At 35.8% G+C, this 15,448-nt stretch overlaps 1 protein-coding gene across 2 annotated transcripts; it reads left to right on the top strand.

Moving 5' to 3' along the window:
* The first annotated feature begins 371 nt into the window (after positions 1 to 371).
* LOC18432996 (glycerophosphocholine acyltransferase 1) lies at positions 372 to 6,647 on the top strand. Of its 2 annotated transcripts, XM_011624595.3 has the most exons (9): positions 372 to 906; positions 1,042 to 1,116; positions 1,210 to 1,267; positions 1,490 to 1,590; positions 2,528 to 2,623; positions 2,714 to 2,807; positions 5,643 to 5,883; positions 5,947 to 6,381; positions 6,503 to 6,647. In XM_011624595.3, exons 1-8 carry the CDS (start codon positions 829 to 831, stop codon positions 6,341 to 6,343), a joined length of 1,140 nt encoding a protein of 379 aa, XP_011622897.1. In that variant the 5' UTR covers positions 372 to 828; the 3' UTR covers positions 6,344 to 6,381; positions 6,503 to 6,647. The 2 variants fall into 2 exon arrangements, with proteins under 2 accessions (XP_011622897.1, XP_011622896.1); XM_011624594.3 differs by lacking the exon at positions 6,503 to 6,647 and having other exon boundaries at positions 5,947 to 6,482.
* Positions 6,648 to 15,448: the final 8,801 nt, after the last annotated feature.

A 15,448-nucleotide genomic window follows, 5' to 3' on the forward strand; every position in this document is an offset into this window, starting at 1 on the left:
ACTTAGGACTCTTGACAGGAGTTCATAACAAACGATCTCCTTTTTTTTTTTTTTTTTTTTCTTTTTTTTTTTTTGGTTTTATATATATATATATATATATATATATATATATATATATATATATTGGTAGTTTATTAAGAGAGAATCAAACTGAAGATGTAGCGTTGTTTGACTTCAACTGATAATCACTTGGGCCGGGCCCAAGCCCGATTCCCACAAACTCTCCTTTTGAGTTCAACAAGCCTCACGACCTCCGATGCTGACCACATTTGTAAGTTAGGGTACCTTCCTTACCCGTATAATAATCTAAGAAACGATACACCGTAAAATTGACCTTTAAATCCATGTCCACCCCACACAACACATGCTCTGTGTTTCAGTGGAGAGAGACAAAAGGTTGTTTTCTTTCCATCAAAGAGATAACAGGAGGTGGTGTACTAATAGTATAGGAATGTACCAATGGATCTAAAAGAAGGGCCTAGAGAGAGAGAGAGAGAGAGAGAGAGAGAGAGATAGAAAATGCAACCTTGATTGAGAAATTGTTTTTATAAATGCACCTACAATCATTTCGCATATTTGTTACCATCTACAAACTTTGAAAGTTTAGAAATACGCATCCCTCTCTCTCTCTCTCTCTCTCTCTCTCTCTCTAGAAAGACTACTCCGTCATCTGAGAAAACATTCGCTTTCTAAAAAAAACAAAGACATTTACGTCATTTCAGAAATATCTGCCTTCAAAGTACAACCTTCAAGTCGAAGTTTTTCCTGGTTTCTTTCGAGCTTCTCCCCCCCCCCCCCCAACCCCCTCTCTGCAAACTTTTAGCAGAAATGGAGAGCTATGAGAGCCCAGAAGCTCAGGAGGCTTTTCGAAGAGCTCGAATCAGGCTTATGGCCAAGAAAGCAAAGGCAAGAGAAGAAGAAGCGCTATTTTTTTATTATTATTATTTATGCATTTTTCTCCATTTTTTAGCTCCATTTTTATGTCTCCGTCTTCAACGGCTCCTTTCCTGATTTGGGAATTTCCTGCTAACCCTTGTTAAGACCAAGGAGATCTTGTCCAAGCAAGCTGTGAAGCTGGCTAAGCAAGCGGAAGAGCATGAACGATTCATCAACAAGGTCTGGTTTTTCTTTCTTTTTTGGGGAAATTGGATTGTTTTTATGAGGGAGAGATTATTGTTTGATGGTGGGTTTTTCTTTGACCTAGTTTAGGTCACTCATCTGCTTGGTGTTCTGGGTTTTGGGGCGTTCTGCTTCCTTTTGGGATCCAGTAAGTTTTTTAGTTCTTTTTATTTATATGAATTTGAATGGGGAATGGTTTCTTCTATGAGTCGTGATGCTCATAACCTTATCTAGCTGATTCGAATGGAAAACCAATGCAACTTTCTGGCTCTCTCTCCTACATATTTTTAGCTTTCTCTGGTTTACTGGAATGTAAACTGATGTGAATCTCTCTCTCTCTCTCTCTCTCTCTCTCTCTCTCTCAACACAGGGCCACAAGATATACCATACATCTACTGTTTGTTCTATGTGACATTTGTTCCTCTTCGATGGATATATTATCGATTCATGAAGTGGCATTATTACCTTCTGGTGAGTGCTTGATTTAAATTAAGTGAATTACTGATTTGTTTTTCCCCTATTTGAGTGTTTTCCAACATGTAAATCAAGGAGTTTCATTAGTATTTGTTATATTTCGCTTTTTTCTCAGTGCTCTATGATATGGTTTTGCATTAGTTTTAATTTGGTTCCATTGATTCTGGGGCCTCAAATGAATGGGATTTCCTTGCTTCTTTATATCTTTTGTTGGCTTGCTATTGCATCTGGGCTCTGGTAAATATTCTTGAACTGTGAACAGGGCACGGTTCATGTTTTCTAGTTTACTTATAAATTTTGTATAGTTGGTTCAAACTTTCCTGAAAGCTAACATATCACTTCAAACGGGGACAACTCAGTAATAGGGGAAAAAAGCCAAACTTTTTGTAATTGCCACTTATATGCTAACATAATTCATTAATATGACTAGTCCTTACCTGAAACTTGATTTGCAGTTCTAGTCTATTCCTAATCAATCCTTTTCCTTCAAGATATCCTAACTTATGTTTCAGAATATCTTTTGTTTCCTTACTATTGCTGTTAAAGTGTTGACTTTTGTCCTTGTTTACCTGATTAGCCTTTTCATTTTTATGCTCATGTGCTGTGTTGAGGTTATTGCAAGTTATTATTTATAATTATGGAGATAAATTCAAATTCTCATTTTTTGGGATGGTTATAGGCTTATAGCTATTGAGCATGATCTTGACATTTTCATATATCATTATGTTGATGTTTTTGAAATTACAATAGAAAGATTTTAGCTGTCCGTTTCTCTTCTTGGTTGTTTTTCCCTTGCCTCACACATCTTTACATATTATTTCTTTTTCTTATTGTAGTCAACCAGAAAATGAAAAAAGTCATTGCAATAGTAGTGCATCAATCTGATGTGTTGCCAGTCATGCAGTCATTTCTGACAATGTTTTTTATTTTTCAGGACTTTTGCTACTATGCCAATACAATTTTCTTGTTTATGCTTCTTTTATACCCAAAAAATGAAAAGCTATTCATGGTGTGCTTCTCATTTGCTGAGGTAACTGCAGATTCATGGTGTCTTACTTTGCTGGATCTTGCGGTTTGCTCGACTGTGATTTTCCTCAAAGTATGTTTCTTGGTTTTGTAGGGCCCACTAGCCTGGGCGCTGATTGTTTGGCGTTGTAGCCTTGTTTTCAGTTCATTGGACAAGATTGTTAGTGTGCTGATACACCTCTTACCTGGTAAGGAATTGTCTTGTATAACTGCTGAAAACACTATTCTCTTTTTTATAAGTGAACTATTCTATTTAACGGCATTAAGTTGGTCAATCTGTAAAAAATGGCCTTAAACTGAGTGCATGTTCTTTGAATGAAGAAAACTCAGTGTTCTCCCACTTTTAAGCTTCTAATTTGCTTTCAAATGTCGTTTCCTAACCCAATTGTTTCTTCATTTATAGTGGAAGGTTGTGAGGGAACACTGCTATTAACCTAGATCTACTTAAGTGATATTGGCATGTTTCCTTTTGTAGTTTATGACTTCAACGAGATGGTCATTTCATGATGGAACTCCTTACGTATTCAATAATGATAATGATTGCTTCCAAGACTGTCATATTTTTCTGGTTAATTTTGGTGAAACTAACTTAGATCTTTTATATCTCAACATTTTCCATTTGCTTCACTGTATCTATTAAACAGAGGCTGTATAGGTATATCCTTAGAAAGGAATGCAACCATTTAACAAACAAAATTCTCTTCTAACTCTTCTGACCATTAATCCCCATAAATCAAGCTCTCTCTCTCTCTCTCTCTCTCTCTCTCTCGCACACACATGTGCGCAACCCCCCCCCCTGCCACCCACGTCCCCACATACACATACACAAGCAAAAGTTGATCCTGTTGCCTGCAGCCAAATGCATTAAAAGAATCTGAGGGTGAATATGAAATTCTCAAACTGTTCTACCCATTAAAAACTAAAGCATTTTTTGCAAACTAGATGAGACAAAAAGCTTAGATAGCATAGTGGTTTACCTTACTTTTGGTGGTGGTGCACAGACGATCATGTAGGAAGACTTAAACGCCTCAAATGAATGAGTTGTCTTATTAGCGTTCCTCTTCCTGCTAAAGGTTTCAGCAACAATCAGGAAAAATTAAGTGGAAAAATGGCACCTTTCCCTTGAGTTGCTGAAAGATCATCTAGGCGAACCAATTACCTTAAAAGTATTTTTTTTCTCCTCTCTTTTTTCCTTTTCAAGTGAAAAATCCTGCTCTTGTTGAGAACCTTTTTACAGAAAAGTAAATCAGTGCCATGTGGCCCTTCTAACCTTGTCCACGGCCCCTTTGGACTGTCCTCCATATGCACCATGAGTTTTCTATTTATTTCTAACCGGGGCACCTTTGGGAGATGACATAATGTATCTGACAAATTCCTTCAACCACTGGGGGACTTCAGTGAGGATCTTGTACACACTACTCACCAAACTGTTATGCCCAAAATTGCTATCAAAATCAGCCCTTGCAATGTAGGGACAAATGTAAAAGCTGCATTTAGCCCCTTATTCAATTTCCCTCCAGAAACTATTGAAACTACCCCATTAACTTCCTTTTATAGACTAATACTGGAAAACGAAGAAACATTTGGTCTCTGGGCCATGTCTCTTTTCGTCTCTGGGCCATGTCTCTAGACTCCAGTAAGAGCAAAAGCAATCTTTTTTACTTTATCCTTTCTGAAAGTCTTCTCGAACTCAAGAGCCTTCACCATTTCGAAATGGGTTTTGTCTAGTTTAGCTTTATCATCTGAAGTGTGAAAGGTTCTGGAAGAAAGTCCTTAGCCAGTTACATATATGTTTTGGATCTGATTCCCTCTGCTTATTGAATTTGCCATCTTATCAAATAAACTACCTTTTCCCCTTTATGTTACCATTTAACCTTGGACGTTTGTTGGTGTACCCTCCCACTAATGACATAATGATGATCCCTCCTCAAACCAGCTCAACATATGCCCTTGTCATTTCTCATAGTAGTAGACTTTTCATTCTTGTGGATGAAGGCAAATTTGACCTCAAAAATGTTCGCTCTTGTGTGGTCCTGTTCCAATCCTTTAATCAACCGTTGGATCTCAAGGAGTGTTCTCGATAACAAAACCCACTCGCCCATTCACCACTGGTTCCTTCCACCATTCAATGAAATGCTGATTAAGAGTTGGATGAGTCAGCCACATTATTTTTTACCTGAAGAGAATGAGACCTCTACTTATGACCAAGAATTTGAGGAGATTCTATGGTCAGAATAGGGTCGAAGAAGGTCTGACTCAGTAGCTTCTCAGTCACCATGCCAAACTTCAAAACGCGATCAAGAAAAGTCATATTTGTGTTCAACCTAATTATATGCTGTGCCCCTCAAAGGAAGATCCACAACAGGGTTTCATTGATGATCCACAATGTCATGTTAGGCAACACAGTGTAAAATATGTAGACCTGCTTATGGCCAATTTGGTCTTTGGCCTCTTTTTTTGTACAAATGAGAACCTTAAATCTTTGAAATCACCTCTCAGTCACCTAGGGTCTTATCTGAGATTCCTAATCTCATCTAATTCAGCATCCATTTCAGCTCAAAATGAAGATCTGCCTACTGTTTTGTGAGGTGCATCTATTCCCAGATTATAATTCATATGTCTACTATGTATCCTCACTATAGTATATATTATGCCAAGTGTTGATTACGATATTTGCACCACTTTCCATGATGTGAATTCCATGAAATAATGAACTATATCCTTGCTTCTTGTATCCATATCCTTGTTGAGCTCTTAGATTTGTAAATTATATTTTGGAATTTTGCATGACAGAAGACATTCTACTAACTTAGATCCCAATATTGAATAGGAGTTCCGTTTGATCCTATTATTACAATTATTCACTAAAGACATTCTACTAACTTAGATCCCAATTTTGCATAGGAGTTCCCTTTGATCCTATTATTACAATTATTGTGAAGTTAGTTTATTCTATTAGTAGCACTCTATGCATCCTAACGACATTGGCCTTGTTAATCTATTATTTGCATTGGCTTTTGCAGGTATTGTTTTCTTCACCATACGGTGGTGGGACCCAACTAGACTTGGTGATGTTGATGCCGGACAACAAGCAGGCGTCAAGGCTGCATGGCCCTCTGTCGAGGACAATGCCGAATTGTGGACTTGGCTATTTTGGGTTCCTTTAGTCGCTTACACCCTTTGGCAGCTGCTTTATTTCCTCATTGTTAATGTACTTCGGCGGCAAAGACTACTGAGAGATCCTGAAGTCATGACCTCTTATAGGTTGGCCCCCCTCTCTCTCTCTCTCTCTCTCGTATGCATGTATATCACTATTTGTTGGCACAGGGAGCTATCCAAGAAGGCGCAAAAAGCAAACAACATCTGGTGGCGTCTGAGTGGTGTTCTCGGCGACCAAAACCGAGCGCTCATGTACATTGTTCTCCAAGGTGCCTTCACTGTTGCTACAACTGCACTCACAGTCCCCATCTTCAAGTCATACAAGATGCACTTCACTTTCCAAATTCTCAAGGTCTCAGCATCAGTGTGGAATGGAGGGAGCTTCTTGCTCGAGGTAATGCCACGCCAGGTAGTTCTCAAGGAGAAGAAGAAGCTTGAGATGCAGCCGATCACCATTCCCATTGATCAACCTGTTGAAAGTGTACCAATGAACATGGAGAAAAACGAGTGTAATAGCCTGGATCCACCTGATGCAGAACCCTTGTGTAGGACAAACTCTTTGTAGAAATCCTTTTATCTTACTACTTATGAAACTACACAAAGGTACTCTCTTGGTCCTCCTGAGAATTTTGTATCAATGGTGGTGGTAGTGATGTATCATGACTTTTGAGGTTAGTTTATATGCTTCCTTGTTGATTGCTCTCTCTCTCTCTCTCTCTCTCAGTGTGTGTTTTCAGGAACATCAGTTTTTGGGCTAACATGGTTGCATTGGTGATAAGGGTGGTTGTTGGTGATTATGGTTCATGAACTTTTAAGGATCTCGATCTATAAAAAAGAATGTATAATGAATTTGAAGCTACTTTTTCGAATCTCTTTATCCTCACATCTTTGCTAATTGTGATAGCTCTAATACCCATTTAGATTATTCTTTTCAGAATGCCCTGTAAAACTCTCTGTGGCAAGCCCCTTTTCTTATTGCCAAGGAAGAAGTTCTCTTTTCTCTTTGCTTGCTTGTTCAGCCTTTTTTTCTTTAAGAAAGGATTTGGTGTCAAGCTGGCCTACTATACTTATCTTCATACACATAGCTGACTGCGGATGCAAGTGACCTTATTAAAATTAGGTTTCAGGCTTGGCTTGAGTGTTTAAGATGTTGCAAAAATGCCAATTTCAACTTAAAAATTTATGATGGAACTACCCCCCAAGGAAACGGTTGTGGTATCTGCAAGACCCGTTTATGTGAAGCAGTTTTGCTAAAACTGAATTACCTTGAAAGAAGTTACAAATTCATGTATGTCAGTGATGGTTGGAAGGGATTTATTTTTTTGGTAAGCTGATAGGGAGAAGGAAAAGAAACACCCCAACTGCTACAAACTGAAAAATAGCATTAAACCTCTTCCACTGTAGCGAACCGCACCATCTGGTCTGATTTGTTATTCCTCTCCCTGTGGATGTGTATGAATCTGCAGATCCTGCCTGCTAATTAAGTATTGGATCTCATCCATTGAGTGCCTCCACCCCCGCAGGTAGTAAAACACGAAGATATTAGATTCAAAGAGTCTCCCTCAACAATAACTCTATAATGATGCTCCTCTATAACAATAACTCAATAATGATGCTCCTCTACTTTCAAAATCTCACCATTCAAAGCTTTGATTTCAGTCTCATTAGCTGTACATGGGTGGAAGGGAACTGCAGAAGAAAAAACGACATCTCCCATGTAATCACATATTACACCGCGGCGCCCTGCTGGGCCTTGAAGATTTTTAGAGATAACATGAAAATTCAATTTAAACCAACCTTCACTTGGCTTCGTCCGCTCCTCCACCTTAAAGTCTTTCGCCCTTTCTATGGTGGCTAAAATATGCATATGCTTGCTGATATCCTCTTTGGAAACCAGTGCAAATTCTTTCATGTTTGAATCCAAGTGCGCATAGCAACCATTATGCGTGCCTTGACATCCTCAAGCTTAGTCCGTACTCCTCCATATACCAGTTTTCTTTCCTTTCATACATTTGAGGTAAATGCATTATTCAAGAATGGGTAGTGAAATTTGATGGAAATAAAGTGGCCAATTTGAATGGGTGCGGTTTGTATAGAGCCGAGGCTCTAAATAGTGTTGAGAAATCTGGTTTTTATATTGAAAATCTTTATGATAACCTTAAAATATACTTTCATCTTTAATTATAAAATCACAAGCATCAAAAATAGTGTAGATCGAGTAGATATATGAAAACTTGAAAATCTTTAAAATTGATGGTCCAAAAATACATTACAAGATGCACTATTTCCAAAGCGTGGAATTCATTTTTTCCTTATGTCGATGCATCTTGATGTCGAGATGATCGATTAAAGGATATTTGAGCATCAAAACAACCTCTTCTAGTGAAATTTTTTAAGTGGGCTCTAATTTGACTATTTAGAGCCTTGGCTCTATATAAAACTTTTTCCATTTGAAATTTTAAAATCCCACCTCAGGCCCCTTTCTAGTAATTGTAATCATTCCTTTGCTCAAACTTGGGGAACTTCCTAAAGGCATGGAGATCTAAAATGTTTAACGTGGCTAAAATATTGATTGTCTATCTTATAGCCTATCGCCTTTCAAGTTTGAGCTAACCTGGTTGTCTGGTAGGTCTCTTTCTGATCTTGTTGAAAATTTTTGGTGTAACACTAAGGTTGAGGGATGGAAGGGCTTTCAGATGACTACTAAACTTAAAATACTTCAAGAGAATATTATGACTTGGAAGAGGGTGTCTTGGGGAAACTTACAGACGAAAATTCTACAATGAAAAGACAGATTGAGCAGCTTGATGGAATTCAATTTATGGAAGGAATTTATCGGATGTCCAGATGCATGATAGCAATAATTGAATTTCTTCCGCACATGATTTGTTAATATTTATTAGATACGAAGGTCTAGAGTGAGATGGTTGAAGGAAGGGAATTGTAACACTAAATTTTTCCATGCCATTATCAATGCTTGAAAGAGAGGTAATTCTATTCAAAACTTAAAAATGCATGGGCATTGACTGTAATGATCCATCTGAAGTAGGCCTTGATCACTTCACTTTGGCATTCATTATTGATCAGCTTCTGAATTTGTTATCAAATAATGCTTCTTTTATGAAGCTTCCTCAAAATAAAGCAGAGTGGCTTGAAAGAAAATTTGAGATGCAAGAGATCAAGGACATAGTTTTTGAACTGCTTAGAGACAAATCTCCTTGCCCATATAGTTTGCCTCTTTCAAACCCTTTAGAACCTTCTAAATGATTATTTGTTTTTTATGTTAGAAGAGTTCTACTAGAGGGGTAAGATTAATGTTGTCATGAATTCTATATTTCTTACGTTAATACTCAAAAAGTCGGTTATTGAGGAAGTTAAAGATAGCAAACCTATTAGCCTTCTGGGTAGTTTATATAACATTATTTCAAAAGCCCTAACAAGCACATTGCGCCATGTTATTCATCTAGTCATTGAAGGCCGCTAATCATCTTTTTTAAAGGATAAACATATTGCATATAGCATTTTTGTGGCACAAGAATGTATTCATTCTATACTATAAGACCAAAAACTTGATTTGATTTGTAAACTTGAATTTGAGAAGGCACATGAGAAAAGAGAAGGCACATGAGAAAGTTGACTAGCAATTAAGAAAAAAGAGAAGGCACATGAGAAAGTTGATTAGCAATTGTTGTATAAAATCATGCATGGGATGGGCTTCAGATCAAGATGGAAGTTGTGGATGCAAGGATGTCTTTCCTCTACCGACTTTTCTATTCTAGTTAATTTCAAAGCATCCGATTTTTCAATGCTTTCAGATGACTTAGACAAGGTGGCTCTCTCTTTTTTTTTTATATATGATTGTTGCAGAAAGCTTTGGTGTGTTATGCTTAGGTCGGTTGTGAGTAAAGGTTTAATTTTGAGCATCAACATTGGCAATAATGATTTTGTGATTTTTCAAATTAATAATTTGTGTATTGGGGAATTTTTATGAGGAAGCTATGATAAAGTGAAAAAACTGAATTTAGTTGCATGGGATAAAGTTATATACCCATTAAGGAGGGAGGTTAAGAATTAGAAAGCTAAAGATCATGAACTCAAGCTTATTGACCAAGTGGTGATGGAGATGTCACTGCCAACAACATTTCTTTTGGCGTGAGGTTCTCAAAGAAAAGTACGGAGAAGATGTTACTACTAGTTTGATCAAAAATCCCATAAATAAGTCCTCATTATCTCATATTTGGGAAGGAATTGAGTTTTGTAGATCAATATATCTTCGTCACTATCCTGAGATAGTTGGAACGGATGATTAAACTTTGTTCTGGTTTGACAAATGGTTTGGAGATTATGTTCTTAAATACTTTTTCCCAAAGGTTTTCTCTTAAGTGTGCAACCCTCTGGCCTCAATGAGAGAATTGAGAGAGGAGGAGGATACTATTGTGATCGATGGTGATCAAAATACAACAGGGATATGTCACATTAATATCTATTGTGCATCCAAGATCACATGAACTAGTGATAGAAATAATATAGAATCAAAAGAACAATATAGAATGAAAATACAGCAGCAAGCATATCACATTGGTCACTCTGAAATGTGAATATCCCTAAAAAGATGGATGTTTTAAAAATATTTAAAAGATGTATAGACTCCAATTTATTTCTTTACCAGAGAAATCACACTCAGGGCCAAATTTGCCCATGTATTTCTATATAACAGAAACACATGATGTGATGACCCTAATTTTTTTTGAAACTAAATCATAATGATAATGATAATGATAATAATAGTAATAAATACAATAAAAATAATAATAATAGTAATAATAAAATAAAAATTAAACAAAATATTTACATAAAAAAATATTAGAGCGATAGTTCATTGTGTCAAAATGCACCATAGGGACTATCCTTTCCACTAACACATTTTACACCAAAATAATGATAAATTAATAATAAAATTGAGCATGTGGTGATGTATCATTCCTCTTAATGATGTGTCAATCAAGGATCCATCATTTTGATGATGTGTCATGAGATGACACATGCATTTAAGAATATAATAAAATAAGAGACACATAAGCAACATGTGTCACATGAATAAAGGCTCTCTCTCTCTCTTTCTCTTTAAACCCATCATAGGTCTATCATACCAATGATGTGGTCTTCTCTCTCTTCACTTCTGAACACCCTTGATTTCAGTTCTACTCTAACAATAATAGTAACATATATATCTCATAGTGACATATAGGTAAGTGGTTTCATTTTTCCTGTAAAATCATTATTTGAAGAAAACTAATATTTCTATAATATTTTCAGAGATATTTTTGCATTTAATTGTAATATTTTGAAATTGTAAGTTTATGTATTTCTGTATTTAACTGTAATAATTGCAGCATAAATCTTAGATATTGTAAATGTTATATGCAAGTGTTATATGTGTTATGTGCAAATGTCATATGCAAGTGTTATGTGCCAGTGTTATGTGTACATATTATGTGCAAGTGTTATGTGCAACTATTATGTGCAAGTATCATGTACAAGCATTATGTAGAAGTATTATGTGCAAATATTATGTGCAAGTGTTATGTTCAAGTAATTACTTTGAATTTCGTCATGTGAAGTCATATTAATTAATTCAAGAATATTTTGAAAAATACGATATTATTGTTACCTATTATCTACTACATTGCTATATAGCCTGTAATTGACATAATAAAGTCTTTTGAATTTATATGCATGATAGTATGACATAGTAATGTCCCTTGTGATTATATGAATAGCATAGAAATTTTAATGTTTCTTGTGATTACATATGAGACATGCTTTTGATAAGATATATGTGCATGACAACATGCTTCTGATAAGATATGTGTACATGGCAACGTGCTTCTGATAAGATATGTGTGCATGACAACATGCTTCTGATAAGATATGTATGCATGGCAACATGCTTCTGATAAGATATGTGTGCATATCAACATGCTTTTGATAAGATATGTATGCATGACAACATGCTTCTGATAAGATATGTGTGCATGACAACCTGCTTCTGATAAGATATATGTGTATGACAACATGTTTCTAATAAGATATGTGTGCATGGTAACATGCTTATGATAAGATATGTGTGCATGGTAACTTGCTTCTGATAAGATATGTGCGCATGACAGCATACTTCTGATAAGATATGTGTGCATGGTAATATGCTTCTGATAAGATATGCGTGCATGACAACGTACTTCTGATAAGATATGTGTGCATGACAACATGCGTCTCATAAGATATGTGTGCATGGTAAATGATAATATATGTGTGCGTGGCAACATGCTTTTGATAATATATGTGTGGATGGCAATACGCTTCTGATAAGATATGTGTGCATGGCAACATGCTTCTGATAAGATATGTGTGCATGGTAGCATACTATTGATAAGATATGAGCACATGTAGACATACCTCTATTAGGCTCTGATGAGATAATTGTGTCGACAACTGTGATTTATCCGTACTCTCTATGATAGGATAAGAGTTAGGAGTTGATTGTATTTTCAAGGTCGTGCCTCCAAAACTTATGTGAGACACTACTCATTAGGACTCTTTTGGTAGTGTAACGTTCTCTCGCCATAAGGACACATGAGAGGGTCATGTCTTGCAAGGCAACTGCCTATCAAAAGCCCCAAAGCACGCTGGAGTTGTGTGTGTGTGTGTTTGAGGTACTACGCAATGGATTTACCCATTGGTGGTGCTTCTCTTGTGGGATAGTAAAAGTTCTAACCTTGAACCCGAGGCGTAGGACCCGAGGTTACTACTTTTATTGCAGAACTTCTGTTGTTGTGAATGCTTGTTAATCATATCTGATACTTGAATGTAGTAATGTTTTAAACTGTTAAATTTAGATCATAATTCATCCTGATATGAATCACGTGTATATAGTTATGTATCATGCTTATTTTATTTGCCCAATAAGGAATACATGATATATGTAAGATTATAAATGAATCTGTCTAATAGTATGTATTCGAATACATGAAATCAATACGTCGAATTTTGCTTATTATGCATTCTTTTAGAAAATGTTTACATCCTCCAATCCTTGATTTTCAAGGATAATGATAGTCACTTTCTAAGTAGTTAAACTCATCAAGATATTCTGAAATTTTTCAGAATAATTGCAGCTGTATTATTCTTATGTATAACATGAGTAGTTTGGGAGAAGTGCGTAATCATGGATAAATTCACCTTTGTAACTTTTGTCTATCAAAGTTGAATATATATATATATATATATATATATATGGACCTCGTGCTATTATAAGTTGTGAAATAAACTTTATATAAAAAGCTTTTAAATGAAAATTTTGTTTTGGAGCAATAAATAGTAAAAATTTCGAATTTGTTTGGATTATTTAAGAATAGACTGTCACATCTCAAGAATTTTAACGTTTTAAAACTTGGAGTGGAACACATGGTTTTTTTATATTACATGAAACGAAATAGTTCTAGGGGTTTAATCCCATGTTACAATTTACATTGACCAAATAGTACAACAAAAGTATATGATGCTAACTACCCTTGATTCTAACCTCAAGACTTATACATTCGTTTCTAATAAGAAAAACATACAGACATATTAAATACAAAGAATATAGCATCAAATGGACATTAGCCCATATACCTGATCTATGGTAGGGAAACTAATCCTATGTCTGCTTTCTTTTCGAGAACAAGCCTCGCTTTCTTTTCGAGAACGGGCCTCAACTGGATATTTTAGAACACGGAATCAATTTCTTTTCTCTTTCTCTTTATGTCACTATATCTTAGCACTGTAATCAATACTTGAACACAAAATGTCGTGATGAGATATATCCTCATAAAAATGTCCATCTCAAATAAAATATACGAACTCCTCCTCTTGAGGGTTAACAGAGCTTTTATAATCTTCACCAGGTGATAGACTTCAATCTCTTCTTGATAACTACAAAAATATTGCCTTTTGATCTCCATCATTGATCTCCCGATGATATTTATCTCTTCTTCAACCCTCACGTTGAATCTTCATTTCCATCTTTATCTCTTTTGTGAATTCATATTTGAATCCGTGGACCGAAGTTTGAATTCAACAAACTCGTCTTACGCAGGCTTGAGTTCAAACTTGGGACACACAAATTTGAATTTGCAGGTAGATCTTTTGAATTTGATCTCAACTATATGCAAGTTTGAATTTATATTTATTTCTGTGACCTATAGATTCATCCATTCATATCCGATCAATATCCTCTTTCAAATTTGAATGCGCATACTTGTGATCCATAAGAGCTATTTCGTGAGAAAGATCATGATATTGTCCATTTTCATTGCTTGTTAATTCAATCTACTACTCATCTAGCTAGACATATTTTTGAGTGCTTTATTCACTTGTAGTAAATACTTCAACACCTTTTAAAGGTAACAGAATATTGAATCAAGGATCCAATGGTCCTGATCCCATGGGAAAATTCCTCTCATTAAGGGAGAAGTTCAATCTCAATAGCTAAGTATCATTTTGTTTGCAACGCATGAGGCCATGGGGCTTTTAAGGCTCTAACCGTCAGGCTATACGGATAATGGGCTGACCCACCTCTGATTAATATGAACTTCAGAGAAAGGATTACAATGCCTTGGACATAAGTTCTTGAGAGTCTCAACTTAATCCTGAAAGCATCAAGTTTTGGGGGGTTAATCAAGGCATATCCGAAATATGGATATAGGTTAAGCCAGGTCAAAATATTACCCAAGCCATATCACCATTGTACTTTAAGGCATATAAAGTCTCAACATGTATATCTTTAGGGATTTACTTCAATATAACAACATAGGACGAGATTCCTCCTTATGTTCCATTTGTTAAAACCCCATTATCTTTAACAAAAAACGGATTTTAAAATAATCATATTACATCTCACCCAAAACTCCTCCAACATCCAGTGGAGAGACATTTATGCACCAAATAATATATGCATTCCGAAGTTTCGTCTCAAATAAAAACATCTTCATGATCTCTTATCATAAACCATAAGTTATAACATATGCAAAACCAATGGTGAATACCAATATTAAGCTATATTTGTTCCCCCATATATCACATGGATAGGCGTGCATAGAGCCTTAGGAGTATATATGTCCTAAAACTTATCTCAAGATGAGATGACTTTATTATCTTAAATCAACCGAACTATTGACACTATATCTTTATCAGTAGTGAGTTAGGACATTTAAGGACTAATTGATGAATCAATATTCTTTAGGCATATCAGGCCTCTTATATGATGGATGTTGATCATATCATATAGTTCATATCTCGTGGGGCATGTCATTCTTAGTAAGTCTCATATGGGACTTAGTTGACATATCGTTATTGGGCATGTGTTAGAATGCGTTTAGTCTCGTATGTGACTAAAAACGCACCCAACACACATAATACAAAGATGTAATGTGGTTCAATCATATATTGTGACCTATATCCAAGAGAGAATGACGCGACACTTTACTTATTGATTTGAGAAAATTACAATCTAAAATCAAGGCCAAACACCTTCAAACAAAAGGCTTTCTTTCTCTAGAAAGTCTCTTAACAGTGCAGTCAACAAAAACAATGCAATAGGTTCTTCCTACACACTTTCTCTCTCTAAAAT

The sequence above is a fragment of the Amborella trichopoda genome, chromosome 5 (genome assembly GCF_054954075.1).
Source record: "Amborella trichopoda isolate Santa Cruz 75 chromosome 5, AtrichopodaSantaCruz75HAP2 v2.0, whole genome shotgun sequence".
Classification (NCBI taxonomy): domain Eukaryota; kingdom Viridiplantae; phylum Streptophyta; class Magnoliopsida; order Amborellales; family Amborellaceae; genus Amborella; species Amborella trichopoda.

Excerpts from the sequence above, each read along its gene's own strand:
- LOC18432996 (XM_011624595.3), top strand. The coding sequence starts at position 829 with ATGGAGAGCTATGAGAGCCCAGAAGCTCAGGAGGCTTTTCGAAGAGCT. Across the intron at positions 1,268-1,489 it reads CTGCTTCCTTTTGGGATCCA|GGCCACAAGATATACCATAC; the intron begins GTAAGTTTTTTA and ends CTCTCAACACAG. Across the intron at positions 5,884-5,946 it reads GAAGTCATGACCTCTTATAG|GGAGCTATCCAAGAAGGCGC; the intron begins GTTGGCCCCCCT and ends TTGTTGGCACAG.